This window comes from Bubalus bubalis, chromosome 8, assembly GCF_019923935.1.
Source record: "Bubalus bubalis isolate 160015118507 breed Murrah chromosome 8, NDDB_SH_1, whole genome shotgun sequence".
NCBI classification, from domain to species: domain Eukaryota; kingdom Metazoa; phylum Chordata; class Mammalia; order Artiodactyla; family Bovidae; genus Bubalus; species Bubalus bubalis.
Genome location: NC_059164.1, coordinates 31,226,906 through 31,242,778, shown reverse-complemented (window position 1 = coordinate 31,242,778; position 15,873 = coordinate 31,226,906). Strand labels below are relative to the sequence as shown.

The 15,873-nt window shown below is 34.7% G+C and overlaps 1 protein-coding gene across 6 annotated transcripts in view; it reads left to right on the top strand.

Annotated features, from left to right (window-relative positions):
- FAM126A (family with sequence similarity 126 member A) overlaps positions 1–15,287 on the top strand; it is an 85,536-nt gene extending 70,249 nt beyond the window's left edge. For 5 of the 6 annotated variants that reach the window (XM_025290964.3, XM_025290965.3, XM_025290959.3 and 2 more), the window contains one exon: positions 10,576–15,287. In XM_025290964.3, coding sequence (XP_025146749.1) covers positions 10,576–11,150 — 575 coding nt within the window. In that variant the 3' untranslated portion in view covers positions 11,151–15,287. Of the gene's footprint in view, positions 1–9,482; positions 9,779–10,575 lie in introns of those variants that run through there. The other variant, XM_025290966.3, reaches the window with a different exon arrangement.
- The last annotated feature ends 586 nt before the right edge of the window (positions 15,288–15,873 follow it).

Genomic DNA, 15,873 nt, shown 5'->3' with positions numbered 1-15,873 from the left:
AATACCTGCTGTTGCATTCCAAATTCACATGTAAATAGAATATATTGAACTTATATTCTAATTTATGTACTATTACAGCTGTTTGCAACAAGTAAGTATAACAGTAAAAGTGATATTTATAGTCTAGATTCTTTCAATTTTGCCCTACTTTTGGTCCTGGCACATGTTAAGTGATTTATTTTTATAATATTGAATTTCATTATTTTGACTTAGGAGATCCAAGAGTACAAAGCTTTAGATAGTAAAACAGAATTGAGGGACTTCCCTGGTGGTCCAGTAGGTAAGACTTCACCTTCCAATGCAGTGGGTGCAGGTTCAAGCCCTGTTCAGGGAGCTAAGATTGCAAATGCCTTGTGGCCAAAAGAAATCCTTCAAAACATAAAACAGAAGCAATATTGAAACAAATTCAATAAAGACTTTAAAAATGGTCAACATCAAAAAAACCTGAAAGAACTATATCTATTTTTAAGTCTTCTTAGTGATATCAAATCAGTACCCTGAGAATTTTAGAGTATTTAGTTAATTATATGGAATGTTTATTATATGGCTTCCCTGGTGGCTCAGAGGATAAATCATCTGCCTGCAATGAGGGAGACCTGGGTTTGATCTCTGGGTTGGGAAGATCCCCTGGAGAAGGAAATGGCAACCCACTCCAGTATTCTTGCCTGGAGAATCCCATGGACAGAGGAGTCTGGTGGGCTACAGTCCACGGGGTCGAAAGAGTCAGACACGACTGACTGACTTCACACACAAACATAGAATGTTTACGTGAAAAATGAAGCACAATACAGTTCACATAGATTGGATCTAAAGAAAGTGAAGTTTCATGTTGTTACAGCTGCTGTATTGCATTTCCAGCATTAAGTTTCTATTTAAAGGATATTAAGGTATTTAAATGAGTTTAAATTATGCCAGAATTCAAAGATAAACTATGATTATGTTTTTTTAAATGACCAAAAAAATGTGATTCATTTCAATTTGCTCAGCAGTTTAGTACTAACTTATTAGATGAGAAAAGAAGTGGAATAATAGAAAAGATGCAGTTCATGTTGGAAAATAGTTTATTTAAACCCATTTATTTTTAAAACCTGGTTATTGATTTTTAAAATGTTAATAAATTTCTATTATATATTAATAAAAATAGGGTAATAACTTTCTAATGAACAAATCTGAATAATTATAAAAGATATACTTTAGTTAAATATCTTTAAAAATTATTTAAAACATTTAAGCTGGTCTTTCTAGATAGTGCAAAAGGTAAATGCCATAAATCTTGGAATGAAACATTTATTTTGTGAATCAGATTTTATGATTTTATGTGTAAATCATTTGGGGAAAAACAAAGTTGCTGATAATTATAAAAGCATTTTGAAAAATGCAGAAATGGTCATTTTAAATTCAAAAGTAGCAAACTTTAACGAATTGGCTATTGGAATTCTGCATTTGCAGTTAGATATTTATAATACTTATGTTTTTATTTTAAAAGTTGTTTATACTTATTAAAGAAATTTAGAAAAGAAATCATTTTGAGACACTCCATTATTTTTATATTCTAAAATGCTATTCGAGGAGCAAACTTTGCTTTCCTGATATAGATGATAAAACATTTGGACCAAAAATAAGCATTTCCTTCTGACCAGACTTAGCATTGCATGAATTTTAACCGACATTTTTGATATTGACCTTTTATTCATGGAAGACAAAATAACATATTGGGCAATATTAGGTGACACAAGGAAAAAGGACATATTAACCAGAGAACTGAAAAACAATTGACATATGTGAAATTAGACTTAAAGAGAAAGATAGTAGTCTTAGAATCCTGGCCAACTTTAGATGAAAACAAAAAAATCTTAATTTATTTCTAGATAAAATAAAGTAATATAATTTTCTATACAGAGAAGTAGGGCATTTAAAATTATTGGTCTTATGAGACAGAAATGGTTGTAAATGATTATGTTCTACATTTTTTTTCTAAGGAGGCCTTATATAATTCTTGTTGTAGTTAAGGAACTAATTTTTTATTTTGTTATTTATTATTGAGCTCTACCTCTTCCCCCCACCTTTTAAGTAGCATTTGGTGCACAATCCAGTACTCTTGCCTGGAAAATCCCATGGACAGAGGTAGGCTGCAGTCCATGAGGTCGCTAAGAGTCGGACACGACTGAGCAACTTTACTTTGATTTTTCACTTACACACGTTGGAGAAGGAAATGGCAACCCACTCCAGTATTCTTGCCTGGAGAATCCCAGGGACGGGGGAGCCTGGTGGGCTGCCGTCTATGGGGTTGCACAGAGTCGGACACGACTGAAGCAACTTAGCAGCAGCAGCAGCAGCAGCAGTACATGGAGAAAGAAATAAGATTTTATAGGTAGTTTCGTAGTAGATATTCCTTATTTGTTTTGGGCCTGTCTGGTTATGAGGAACTTTAATCATGAAGGATTCACCTGATCCAGCAGCAGTATTGCATTTCTCACAGAGATTTTTTTTTTAATACTTGAGACTTAATAAAGATGACAGAAAAAGTTACTGAGAGTGATTGAATCCACCTCGATAAGGAGAATTATAAAAACAAGTTAAAGACTTGACTATTCTTTACTTAAGAAATTGGATAATATTTCCTAACCAGTGTGTCCATAAATAAATCGTTGTGGTCCAGACTGTGTTTTTCTGTGTAACCCAGGCTGCTCTCTTCTTATCTGAAAATTCTTCTGGCTTCAGGACTAAGATTACTAAATCTCAGTCTTCATTCATGTCCGTGCTCAGAGTGCAGCACCTTCTTAACTGCCAGCACCTTATTCTGTGGTTCTATGTCAGTGCTCTCCTTTCCTCTAATCTGCCTTGCAAATCTGTGGATTTTTACATTGCTGTTTTTTCTAAACCAGGACACACTTTGTGCTCAATATTTTGTGTAAAATGTGACTTCTTTGATAAAGAATGCTAATAGAGTACCCAAGTAATTTATCTCTATACTTGTCAATAGCTATCTATTGCAGTCAGAACAAAGTCTAAGCTCTAACATTATGGCATAGGTGGCCCTAGTGACACCTTACCTCCCACTGTGACCTCACCTGAAGACCACTCTCACCTTTCCTTCTAACCTTTCAACCCACTAAGACATTTCTACCTTGGGGGCTTTGTAGTAGCAATTGGGGATGTTTGAGCTGAGCTTTGATGATTTTGAAAAGAGTCAGCTTAAACTCTCTTCCTCCAGACTGTTGTGTGCCTGCTAAGACTCTTCAGTTTTGTCTGACTCTTTGCCATGTTATGGACTATAGCCTGCCAGGCTCCTCTGTCCGTGGGATTCTCCAGGCAAATTGAATACTGGAGTGGGTTGCCATGCCCTCCTTCAGGGGATCTTCCTGATCCAGGGATCGAACCTGCATCTATTACTTCTCCTGTGTTGGGAGACAGGTTTTTTACTGCCAGCACCAAGATTATTGTGTAGTCAGTGCTTTTTCATCATTCAGATCTCAGCTCAAACATCCCTTCCTCAAAAAGTTCTTCCCAGACTATCCATCTAAAGTAGACTTTCTTCTTTACTACCCTGCTTACTCTTTTCCATTATTCATGTCTTCATTGTATTTTCCACTATCTAAAATTCTCTTGTTTGCTTTATTCCCATTTGTGAGGGCAGTGTCTTTGTCTGGTTGGCCATTGTATCCCCAGAGTCTAAAACAGTGTCTGGTACATAATAGGGGCTCAGTAAATTGTTGAATGCGTGAATGAGTGGATAAATGATAAATTTATACTGTAGACTGAGCAATTTATTTTTTCCTTATTTTATTGAAAAACAGTACAATAACATGATAGTAAACTGGGTAGAAGAATATTCACTTATAGTCCTGGTACTTAAAAAATTGACATTTTACAGTTTTTTTCCATATGTATATGTATTTTTCATAGTTATATTCTTTAAATTATTTTTTATATTTTGCTTTTTTCAGTTAGGCTTGTCCAGTATTTTCCCAAGTACTCCTAGTGAGTCCCGTTATTTAAATGGCTACATAATATTACATTGAGCTGATATTCCATCATTTACTTAACCATTTCCTTAATATGCTAAATAATTTGTTTCTAACTTTTTGCTATTATAGATAACACTGCAATGAATAGCTTAATGAATATAGAAAACATTTGTCTTCCATTGAATAGAATACATTTTAAACTTTAAACTGACAGGATAGTATGAAATTGTTTAGGTATTTTATGACTTTTAAAATATATCTTATAAAAGAATGTGTATCACTTTCTTCTGGGGTCTACTCTAAAATACTTGTCTTTATTGATGTCAATAATGTATGATACAGATATTTGAGGTAAGATTTTGATTGATTTTGCAAATAAATTTGCAAGTGCCTTAGGGCATAACCAGATTCTTTTTTTTTTTTTCCAGATTCCTTTAGACTTGTGAATCAGTCTGGGTATAGATTTGTATAAATTCTGTGAATAATAAATTGTTCATTTATTTAAATTATCACTTTCAGTAAAAAGGGGAACTATGAAAAAATAAAACCTAAAGCTCGAATGAAGAGTTTCATGAGCAACATAATGGAATAGATATTTGATATTCTAAAACTGTATATGAGAGAAATCACAACTTTTCATAATCAGCTTTAATGATATTTGCAATTTTTTTTACCTTTTTCCCCCTCTCAAAGCCAGAAGACATTTTGTAGGGAGAAATGATGCCCTTAACTCTCCTCATTTCTGTATATGGAGAGAAGGTGACCTATTTATAGAGGTTATACAAATAAAATATTCTCTGAGAAGTTTTTCTTTGGATGTTTTTTGAACTTTTCGAATTATTTGAAGTCAAATGTAAGTATTGTTTTTTATAGGTATAGAACAGTCATGACACATTTTGCATAAAATTTTAAGTTCTGGGCTTTTAAGCAGATTCTATTTTCTTATGCATTTGTATTCCCTTAAAACATCTCCTTTATAGTTTTTTTCAAAAAAGAATAATTCTTAACTATCTATGTTATCCTCTGATAGACTTAAAACTATAGACTTAAAAATAACTTTCTGATGTGAACAATCATTTTACTAAACCTACCTTTAGAGGCAGATACAACACTTTTCTAAAACAAAGAGCCTGTGTTTTTCTTTGCCATCTAAAAATTCTTTTAAGCTATATGTTATTTTTTTGTTTTATCAAGTCAAGTAACACATTCTCACCTTTCTCATGTCTTTTCTGTGTTCTTTCAACTTTATTTAGGGCTTCCCTAGTGGCTCAGCAGTAAAGAATCTGCCTGCAGTGCAGGAGATGTGGATGTGGATTCAATCCCTGGGTTAGGAAAATCCCCTGGAGAAGGAAATGACAACCCACTCCAGTTGGTTTCTTGCCTGGCAATCCCATGGACAGAGCAGCTTGGCGGGCTACAGTCCATGAGGTCGCAAGAGTCAGACATGACTTAGTGACTAAACCACCACCACCACACCTTGATTTATTCTAATAATAATTTCATCTCATAACTGGAGACTCATTCAACTTATCAAACAAATTTTATTGGGCACTTACTTAATGTAAGGTACTTTCCTGGGAACGAGGTATACAGCAGTGACCAAACAAGAATCCCTGACGTATTGGAGCTTCCATCTGGTAGATACGATAAATAAATAATTGTAGGTTAGAAAGTGATGAAGTGCTAAGAAGAAAAAGAAACAAAGTAGGGAAGAGAGTGTATGAAACATGGGTAATATTGAAACTCGATGGGATGATCAGGGGAGATTTCATTGAGAAGGATAGTTTTGAAAAAAGACCTGAAGGAAGTAAGACGGTGAACTATATAGCTATGTGGGGAAGAGTGTTCCAGGCCTAGGGAATAACAAGACCAATAAGTAGTTGTGTGTAGGAGGAGTGGGTCACAGAATTATATAGGGAAGAAGTTGGAGAAATAAGAGAAAGATCATGTAACAGATGTTTGTTTTTTTGTAATTATCTTTCTTTATCCTATAATTGTCCTGAGAAATATACTTCTTTTATTTCTAGGTTTTCTTTCGGTGAATTTACTTTAATAAGCAGTTTAGAAATTTTGTGGTTTTTACCATTTTTGAGTGATAATATACATAAATTGGGGCTTCCCAATTTATTTACTAGTGGTAAAGAATCTGCCAACCAGTACAGGAGATGCAAGAGACGTGGATTTCAATCCCTGGGTGAGCGAAATCTCCTGGAGTAGGAAGTTTTCCAGTATTCCTGCCTGGAAAATTCCATGGACAGAGAAGCCTGGCAGGCTACAGTCCATGAGGCCACAGAGAGTCGGACATGACTGTGTGACTAAGCACACATAAATCTATTAAAGATTTTTGCCTGTGGAAGAACAATATCTCACTTACCACTTGCCATTTAATTAGATGATTTTTAAAAATTAGTATTACTGTTTCTTAGGCTGCAGATCTTTACATTTCCCCAGTAAATGTGATTACTAACCCAACTGCCTCATGCTATTTTATATAATATTCTTGTCATTTCTAGTTTTTCTTGCAAAATTCTAAATTTTCACCATTGCAGCAGCATTTTCGCTGATATCTTTTAAAAAATAAAACCAATTTAAAACATAAATTAACCTTGAAGATTCTGACTTATTTAGGTTTTCTTAGAGATTTATTTTATCTTGCTCTGTGTTCAAAGTAAATTGTTTGCTTTCTATGAAATGACCAGGAATCTAGGCAAATAAGATTTTTTTAATTAAAAAATGTTTGTCAGAGAATATTTAACTCAAATTGACATTAATGAATTGAAGAGTTAGTATTTATAGTATGTTAGAATGGACATTTGATGTCAACAAAAGATTCTACTGTTTAGGTCCTCCAAACAGTAGTTGTTGTAACTGTTTCTGATCTTCAGTTTCCTTGTCTGTAAATGGGAATCAAAATGCCTGCTTCCAGAGGCACACCAGCACATTGTTTTGAGAATATAATTGAATAATACATGTGAATTCTTTCAAGAAAACTATTAAGTGCCAATCAGTGTGGTAGCTTTGTTTTCTATTCTGTTAGGTCACTTATGGTTATCTTTTAAAGTTTTGTTAAATTTTAGTAATCATTGGCTTTGTTAAAATTTGGATAAGAAACCAATTTATAATTATTTTGGACTAGTAAAATCTAACTGAGGTAAATGCAAGAGGCCACTGCAACTGAGAGTAAAATCAGCATGGCACTTGGTCACTTGGGTGACAACCAAGACTTGTCCATTTACATTGTAGAAGCAGTTTCACAAAAGATCTATTAACAGGATCATTGCTGCTGCTGCTGCTAAGTCACTTCAGTCGTGTCCGACTCTTTGCGACCCCAGGGATTTTCCAAATCCCATGGATGGAGGAGCCTGGTGGGCTGCCGTCCATGGGGTCGCTGAGCGGCTTCACTTTCACTTTTCACTTTCATGCATTGGAGAAGGAAATGGCAACCCACTCCAGTGTTCTTGCCTGGAGAATCACAGGGACGGGGGAGCCTGGTGGGCTGCCGTCTCTGGGGTTGCACAGAGTTGGACACGACTGAAGCGACTTAGCAGCAGCAGTAGCAATGATCCTGTTAATAGATCTTTTGTGAAACTGCTTCTACAACATAAATGGACAAGTCTTGGTTGTCATCCAAGTGACCAAGTGCCATGCTGATTTTACTCTCAGTTGCAGTGGCCTCTGGCATTTACTTCAATTAGATTTTACTTGCCCTCACTTTGAAGACAGCTTTTAGCAATGGGGAATGGGCTTATTTAGGAATTCTGTTAGGGAAGCTGAAGCAGCAGTGTGTTAAACATTAATACCTCACTGATATCCTTTGGCCAGTTTAGGAAAGGATTTCATTTAGGGTATATGAAGTCAAAAGTTTGTGAAGCACTGCTGCTGCTGCTAAGTCACTTCAGTCGTGTCCGACTCTGTGCGACCCCAGAGATGGCAGCCCACCAGGCTCCCCCGTCCCTGTGATTCTCCAGGCAAGAACACTGGAGTGGGTTGCCATTTCCTTCTCCAATGCATGAAAGTGAAAAGTGAAAGTGAAGTCACTCAGCGACCCCATGGACGGCAGCCCACCAGGCTCCTCTGTCCTCCTCTGTCCATGGGGTTTTCCAGGCATGAGTACTGGAGTGGGGTGCCACTGCCTTCTCCGTATGAAGCACTAGGTAATTGGAAAATTAATATGCCAACATATTGACCTACCAGCCTAGGGCAACATGAAGCTTTGAAGACCCTTGGAGGTGCATATTGCTGCTCGGTAATGGAGTACTCAGGGCATCCATCTTTCAGAATTTGCCACACATTGGTCATGTGGGAAATTTATAAAGTCCTAATGCCCAGGTCATAGCTCATACTGTTTAAATCAGAATGTTAAGGGTGAAAGCCAGGCATCAGTAGTTCTTCAAGATGCTCAGCAAAGTGGGGACCCATAGGAATATGTGGCTCGGCCTCCATTCTTCTACCTGTTATTGTTTCACATGCTGTAGCACCATTCACAGAGCTCGATGTTCTATCATGAAACATCTTTGAAAGTATTGGGTAACATCACTCACTCAGATTTGTGTTCTACATTTTTAAAGAGTGCATACTGTTTTATATAGTCTTATGTTGTTTTGAACTTTAACTTTCATTACTGGTCCATGGTAGATATATTCATGTTATTTTTTTCCATCTGTTACAGATATTTCCTTGACAACTTTAAATGAACCATGGCTTTGTGATTTGAGACACAAAACAATGTCTATAAGTTTTAACTATTTAGGAGTTTCATTGTTTCAATTACAGATTACCATTTTCAGGATAACGGACCAACAGCCACTTTGATTTTACAAATCCATTTTTATTTATTTCCAGTTTAGTAATGAATTGTTACAAGTTAGCCTAAATTTATGGAATTAGTATGTCTGAAGGAATAGACTAATTATATCACACCTGCATTAATATTTACTAATATACAAGATGATTGGTGTGTGAAACAAAAACTATACCTATAGTACTAACCATGATATAAGTGAATAAGCATTTTTCCAACGTCATGGTTTATTAAGGCAGACTTAGTGTAATCTAATTAAAAATAATTATGCAAGGAGAATTCCTAAATGGCTTGGTTCCTCATGTTGACAGGAAGGAACTAGAGTTTTGGCTGTAAATCCTTGAAAACTTGCGTAAGGCTTGACATAAGTTCAAGTGGTCACAATATTATCTTAAAATAGTAAAAATTCTATTTTAAGTTATAAAAAAATTTCTGTTTCACAGTCCATGTCAAATGTGTGTGTGAAAAAATACAGAACATAAAATGATGCTCTGAGTTTTTTCATTGTCATTTGAAATTAAAGAACACGACCCCATTTCTCCAGTACTGTCAGAGTATTGTAAATTATGGGAGTTCCATCAGGGCATATATTTGGCTTAATACTTAACATTCAGTCGTCCAATTTTTGTTTTGGATCGTTTGCTTTTCTTGCTTTGCATTTTTGTTTTGTTTTGTTTTCAGCCATCATTTTGTCTTATCATCTTCAATTCTAGAGCAACCTGACAACAATAATGATACTACTGAATTGGGCATCCTTGTCATTCCTGAGATTAGTGTCACAAATGTGGCCGGAGAGAGAACCGGGAATGGGGAAAAAGGCAGAACACTAGGAGAGATTGATGCCCAGCATATACAGGGTGTACAGGAAACAGCCACAGATCCTAGAACTGAGAGCAAAGGCTTGCCAGAGATCAGGAGGCAAAAATCTGTAAGAAAAATGATGGAGGATGGAATAAACTCACCTGGCAGAGTGCAGTTTTAGCAGAGCACTTTATAGCTGCACTCCAAGGTATCTCATGGCAAAGGGTCACTGCTGCATGTTTTAGGCAACAGTTGCACAGCCACAAAAATTTTGCATGTCGTCTAATCTAAATGCATGAATTATGTACTACAGTTTCTCAATGACTTAATGCTCTTTGGAATGGTCATATCTATACTGTCTCTGAGTAAATTGTTATGAAAATGAGGCAGAAAATGGCTTCCAGAATAATTTACTGCTTGTGTTTTGAGATCTAAAATTACTTTTTTATCCTTGTATTTTTGCCATCTTTGATATAGAAGATAATGTATAAAGAATTTTAACAAGTTCGTGGTTATATTTATGGTCTATATATTTTTCTTTTAGTAAGAAAATCTAGAATATGCAGTGCAACCTTAAAAAAAAGTCTTTAAACTATTTTAATAACTTTTTTTTTAAGTGTCTTGGTATAATCTTTGACTTTACACTGCTTTGCTATTAGGGGAGAGTTTACCCCCTAGTTTTACTGTGTGGTATTTTTCTAATTGTCTCTGATCTTTGCATGAATAGTAAGAAAACTTTTCTAAAAACACAGTGGGGTGTGGCTTATGGCATGCTTTTTTATTTAATATACTTTAAATTATTCTAATTTTAATGATAAACTATTGACATTTTGTAGAATGTTTTGATTTATCCTTTGATTTTGGTCAGTAGTCTGTTGCTTTACATATTACGCTAAAATTATTCTAAAATTTATTTAAAGTATATTTGATTTGGTATTAATCATGAAAAAAAAGAATTACTGAAAATGTTTAATATTAATTAATCCTTGTTATTTCTTTGTTTAGAAAATACAGAATTAACAGGTCAAGAAGAACTGATGGAGATATCCGAAGTTGATGAGGGATTTTATTCCAGGGCTGCCTCTAGTACCAGCCAATCGGGTTTATCAAACATTAGTCAAAATTGTAGTAACAAGACAAGTATAGGAAAGACTCAGAGACGGTCCGGAGGAAACAAAACTGGAGGAAAAGAGAAAGAAACTACAGGGGAGTCTTGCAAAGATCATTTTGTTCGAAAACAAACGCAGAGAGCCCAAAGTGAGAATCTTGAGCTTCTCTCCTTAAAGAGACTTACGCTGACAACCAGCCAATCTCTGCCTAAACCTTGCAGTCATGGTTTGGCTAAGACTGCCACCAGTGTTTTCAGTAAATCCTTTGAACAAGTCAGTGGTGTCTCAGTCCCGCATAACCCGTCATCTGCTGTCGGCTGTGGGGCTGGGACAGATGCCAATAGGTTTTCTGCTTGTAGTCTCCAAGAAGAAAAGCTGATATACACTTCTGAAAGGACTGAACTTCCAATGAAGCATCAAGCAGGTCAGCAGAGACCTCCTAGTATTAGCATTACTTTGTCCACAGATTAATTTGTAAGGGTTTCCTCATGTAAGCAGTGAATCTGGAAATACAACTTGGCTTCTTCACGCAAGTTCCCAGGGTCGTCTTTCATCCCAGCTCCTGACGGGAGCCCTAATGTCTTAAATTCTGATGGCTGCCTTGACTTTATGAAGGGAATAATGTCTAGGTTGTAGTAAGTTGAAATATGTTTTTGCTATTTCTTGGGTTGTATTTTTTCCCCTTGGCTTGAGTCTTTTTTTTTTTTTAATCTTGTGTCTGTTGCCCTAAGATTGACATTGTGATAGTACATTTTGACAGGTTGTGTGATCAGGTTGGTTGCATCTCCTGTAAGGTTGTGAATCTTTTTCTTTAATAACTCCTATTTTGGTAGCTATATGTTTGGCCTTCAATGTAAAGGGAATCCATGTATGGAAACTGTTTTTTCAAGAATGAGGCTAGGTACAACTCCAAGAATTTTACAGCTGGCTGTTTAAGAAGCCACTCTGAAAAACAGGCATGTGAAAAAACAAAAATGATTCCTATGAAAAGTGCCTGATAAAAATGTTTGTAGCCAGATCATCTTCAAGATTAGTAGAACAGTAATATAAAGCACTGGAAAATGCCTCAAAACTCAGTACCCTAAAATATTATGTGATTCCAGGGAAAGGGAAGAGGAATTGCCCTCATTTATTTGGAACATTTTTTTAAAGTGTTTGATCTGGATTTAGCAGGTGAAAATCCTTTTCAGTTCTTAAGGTGTAATAGGCCATAAAGCTGGCTTACCCTGCTGCTGGATTTTGGAAATACTGCTTAGTTTGGATTCCCATAATTGAGAGCACACATCATTGAAAACTTCACTGTAAATTTTGTACCTCAGCTCTAAAGATAGCAGTGTTCACCATATTGAATGGTTTGTCTACAAATGAAGGAAATTAGGTAAATTTTTCATCTATTAAATATCATTGAAAGAAAATAAAAATAGTGAAACGTGGACTAAAGACATTTATGTACTAACTAATTTAGGTCATTTATGTTTGTGTTCTTAAATTTAAATTTTTAAATATGAAAAATATTGAATGTGTTTCTTGTTTTTTGAACAGGCCTATGTTAAATGTTCTTGTTAAGATACGAAGAATAATCAGTATAGTTGCCCCCAGCCAAAAAAAAACAAAAAAACAAAAAGCTAATTTAACAGAAGCTGAACAAATTTGTATGTAGCTATAGAGGATCATGTGACCTCCAGATGGATGTGAAAATTTTGATATTTGCTAGTGGTGGTAATTTCAGCTATGGTGAGGTTCCTTTTAAATCAAGTAGGCTTAGTAATAATCTAGGGTAAGAGAGAAAAAAGCAGGGTTGAGAATGAGAGAGTAAGTTTACTGGGGAGGAAGACCTAGGAAGCTGTCCCTTTTTCAGTGGTTAGTACACAGTTTTCCTTATTCATAGTCCTTAGCTATAGCCACACAGAGAAAATGCTAGTTTTCATCTTGTACCTGTTTATGCAGAGCTCAAATATGTGAAAAAGTTGTATGTCTTGAAGACTGCTAAAGTATTTACAGTATGAATACAGTTTTGACTGTAACTACTTTGGCTGTTGTTTTAAATCTAATTTTTCAAAAATCATTAACTAGTTTTCATTGAGTAATCCTAAATAAAATATGGTTTTTAACATAAGTGAACTTGATATTTTTAGTTCCAGTGGTAGAAATGAAGCAAGATCTATTGGCATACATTATAGTTAAAAAAAAAAAGTCAAGTCAACCGGATGGTGAAAGTTGACAAAGTATTAATGTACTGAGAATCCTGTGTTCAATTTAAATCCTGTGTACAATCACTGTGAATTTCCTGTTGTCCTTTTGTAATTCTTTAACAAAGAATTTTTCCTAGGCATAGCTGCTAACAATCTTAATAGTCTTTAATAGTCTTAAGAACTAATTTAAAAGATTGGCATTGGAAGCAAGTTAAGGTGCTTAGGAAATGTAGAAGGTTTTTGGGAAACATTAGTTTGAGGACACATTAGCCAGCACAAATAAGAGATCAGGTTTTAATGTTCAGCTGTTGTAATGGAACCTCATTTTGGTATTATTCTAGATCATTGTGGTCTGAGGAGCAGTAAGGAACATTGGCATCACCTGGCAGAATTTCAGAGCCACCTTAGATCTACTGAATCATAACCTGCCTTTTAATAAGATCTCAAGTGATTATTATGCACATTAAAGTTTGAGAAGACAGTATCAAAGTGCAAACAAATTACTTACCTAATATTTAGAATTCTCAGTGGTCTCACAACCCTAGATCAAATATGTTGGATACTATAATCTTCACTGTTTTTAACAGCTAATTAATTTTTTATAGTGTTGACTCACTTAAGTCCCCTAATTCTAAATCTTTAATGAATCCCATTTGTTTTTACAATAAAAATGGTTAATATTTTGTATTTTTTTGATAACTAAAAATGGAATCAGAGCTCTACAGTTTTAAGTATGAAAGGGGTACCACCCTTTTATACAGTGCACAGCAAATCTGCATGTGTTTATTCTTTTAAAAACCCTGAAGGATTACTCAAAGGAATGGTTCTGAATTTTTGCTCCAAGTAATTTGCACCAGTTGATTTTCTGGAATGTGGGATTATATGGAGTTGTGTTAACGAGAAAATTCTTTTGTAGTATCTTTGATGCTATTTCAAGTAAGGATTATACATTTGAAAATTTTTATAGCAATTATAAATACTGGGTAATGCTAACTAACAATTGTAATTGTCTCTACTAGTCTTGTCCCTCTTACTTTTCCAAATTTGAAAGTTGGGGGGGCTTTTGTAGGTCATTTTCTTCTGAAGATGCTGACGTGACCATTTGGTCACAGACCTCTATATATTCAGAGTAATATCTTTTATCACAAGAAGGAGTCTGCACAAAATTGGGGCCTTGTGCCCCATAGCTCAGAGGATCTCAGTAGACCCTGTAGTCCCATTCCACATTTTAAACCTCTAAAAGATTCTTCGAATTACCCAACCTCTCACTCTTCAAATACCCAACTACCTAGGATATTCTAGTGAAGCTGGATGCCAGATTTTGCCTTTTGGAATCCAAGTGGAGAGAGAAACAAAGACTTAAGGGGAGTGTCTAGGGCAGGTGAGCACCCTGGAATCCCTTGTTATACCACCATGGAGCTTTTAAAGGCAACTCGGTAGATTTGAAGAGTAGAAATTCTTAGTCCTTAAATGATTTCAGTGGTTTTGAAAAAGCGATATTTCATTGTTCTCTTCAATTATGAAGTAACTGCTTAGCGAAGATTATTCATTTAAAGACAAAAGAGTTGAAATAAAGGGAAATAAAAATTTTAAACCAAAATAGATAAAAATGATCCCATTTTTAGGGGATTTTGCCTGTTTGGAAGAATAAAATTAAAGTGTTGAAACCTTTACATTTAAATTATAAAGAAAAATACACTCAGACTTAATTTTCAGCAAATATTTAAAATAAGGCTATTTAACATTTGAGTCTATAGGCACTGTAAGTCTACACTTTATTAAAGGGAAGCACATCAAGAAAATATGTATGTTAAATAATGTAACTGCAAAAAAAATTTTTTGAAAAGCCATTTAAAAAGAATAATTTGATGGGTACTTAAGCATTGTAGATAAAAATTAGTGTATTAATAGTGTCTTCCCAATCTTTGGATAAAAAAATTAACTCTGTAGTCCTTTGATTAGCATGAATTTATACTTTTAGATTAATTGCTTAGTAAAATTATATATAATGCTTTGAGTTATTCACATTTATATTTAATATTGATAAATTCTTCATCAGAGAATATAAGTATGTTGTCTTCTGTATTTTGTAACTTGTGCATATCTAAAGAGACTAACAGTGAACATTTTAGAAGATGCTTTTGTGTTTTTTAATAGTAGAGTTCTAGAGTATTAATGTCTTGATATAAAGTTTCTACTAGTAAACTCAAGATCTTGTTTCACATACTGTTATTGTGTACCTCTAATCTTTACTTCTAAGTATGTAGTGATACTAATCTTTTCATAGTAAATATACTTGTTTCTAATTGTATTCCTAGAGTTTACATTCCTAAAGAATAAATTATGACTTTGGATATTTTTATGTGCTCCCTACCTTTTTAAGGTTATGGAAATAAACTGGAGTTTAGTTTTTTGACGTTTTGTATATTTGTGCAATTGTTCTCCATATATAATACTTTTTACAACAGTGCTGCCTCTTGTTTTATTGAAATAAAAACAGAAAAAAATATTTTTTCCAGATCACTTTACTCATTAAAAAACCATCATAAAATTTTGCAAAAGTCATGTGGAGGAAGAAATTAAAGGAGAAGACTTAGGTGAGTTGAGTCATTGAGAGCTTTTGGGAGTAAGCCATAGGACAATGACATTTCATTCTTGGCTTTATGTTTTACATGGCCTATGGATGAGATGTGTGACAAATTCATTAGTATTCATCAAAAAGAAGATGAGCTCCATGAGTCATGCACCACTGACATTTGTCATACCAAGAGTACAGGCAACTTTAGATTAACAATGCTTTGCCCTTTTATCTGTTGTATGAGTCTTTATCTCTTGAATGCAGAGATTATATGCCTCTAGGATAGGACTTTGTGCATTGTAGATATTGAGACACTTAATGAATATGTGAGTTAGGTTGACGTTAGTGTTGGGAAAGAATCAAGGACAAGTTCTCCAATGTATTATATTACAGTAAAATTTTAAAATGCCATTTACTGACTCTA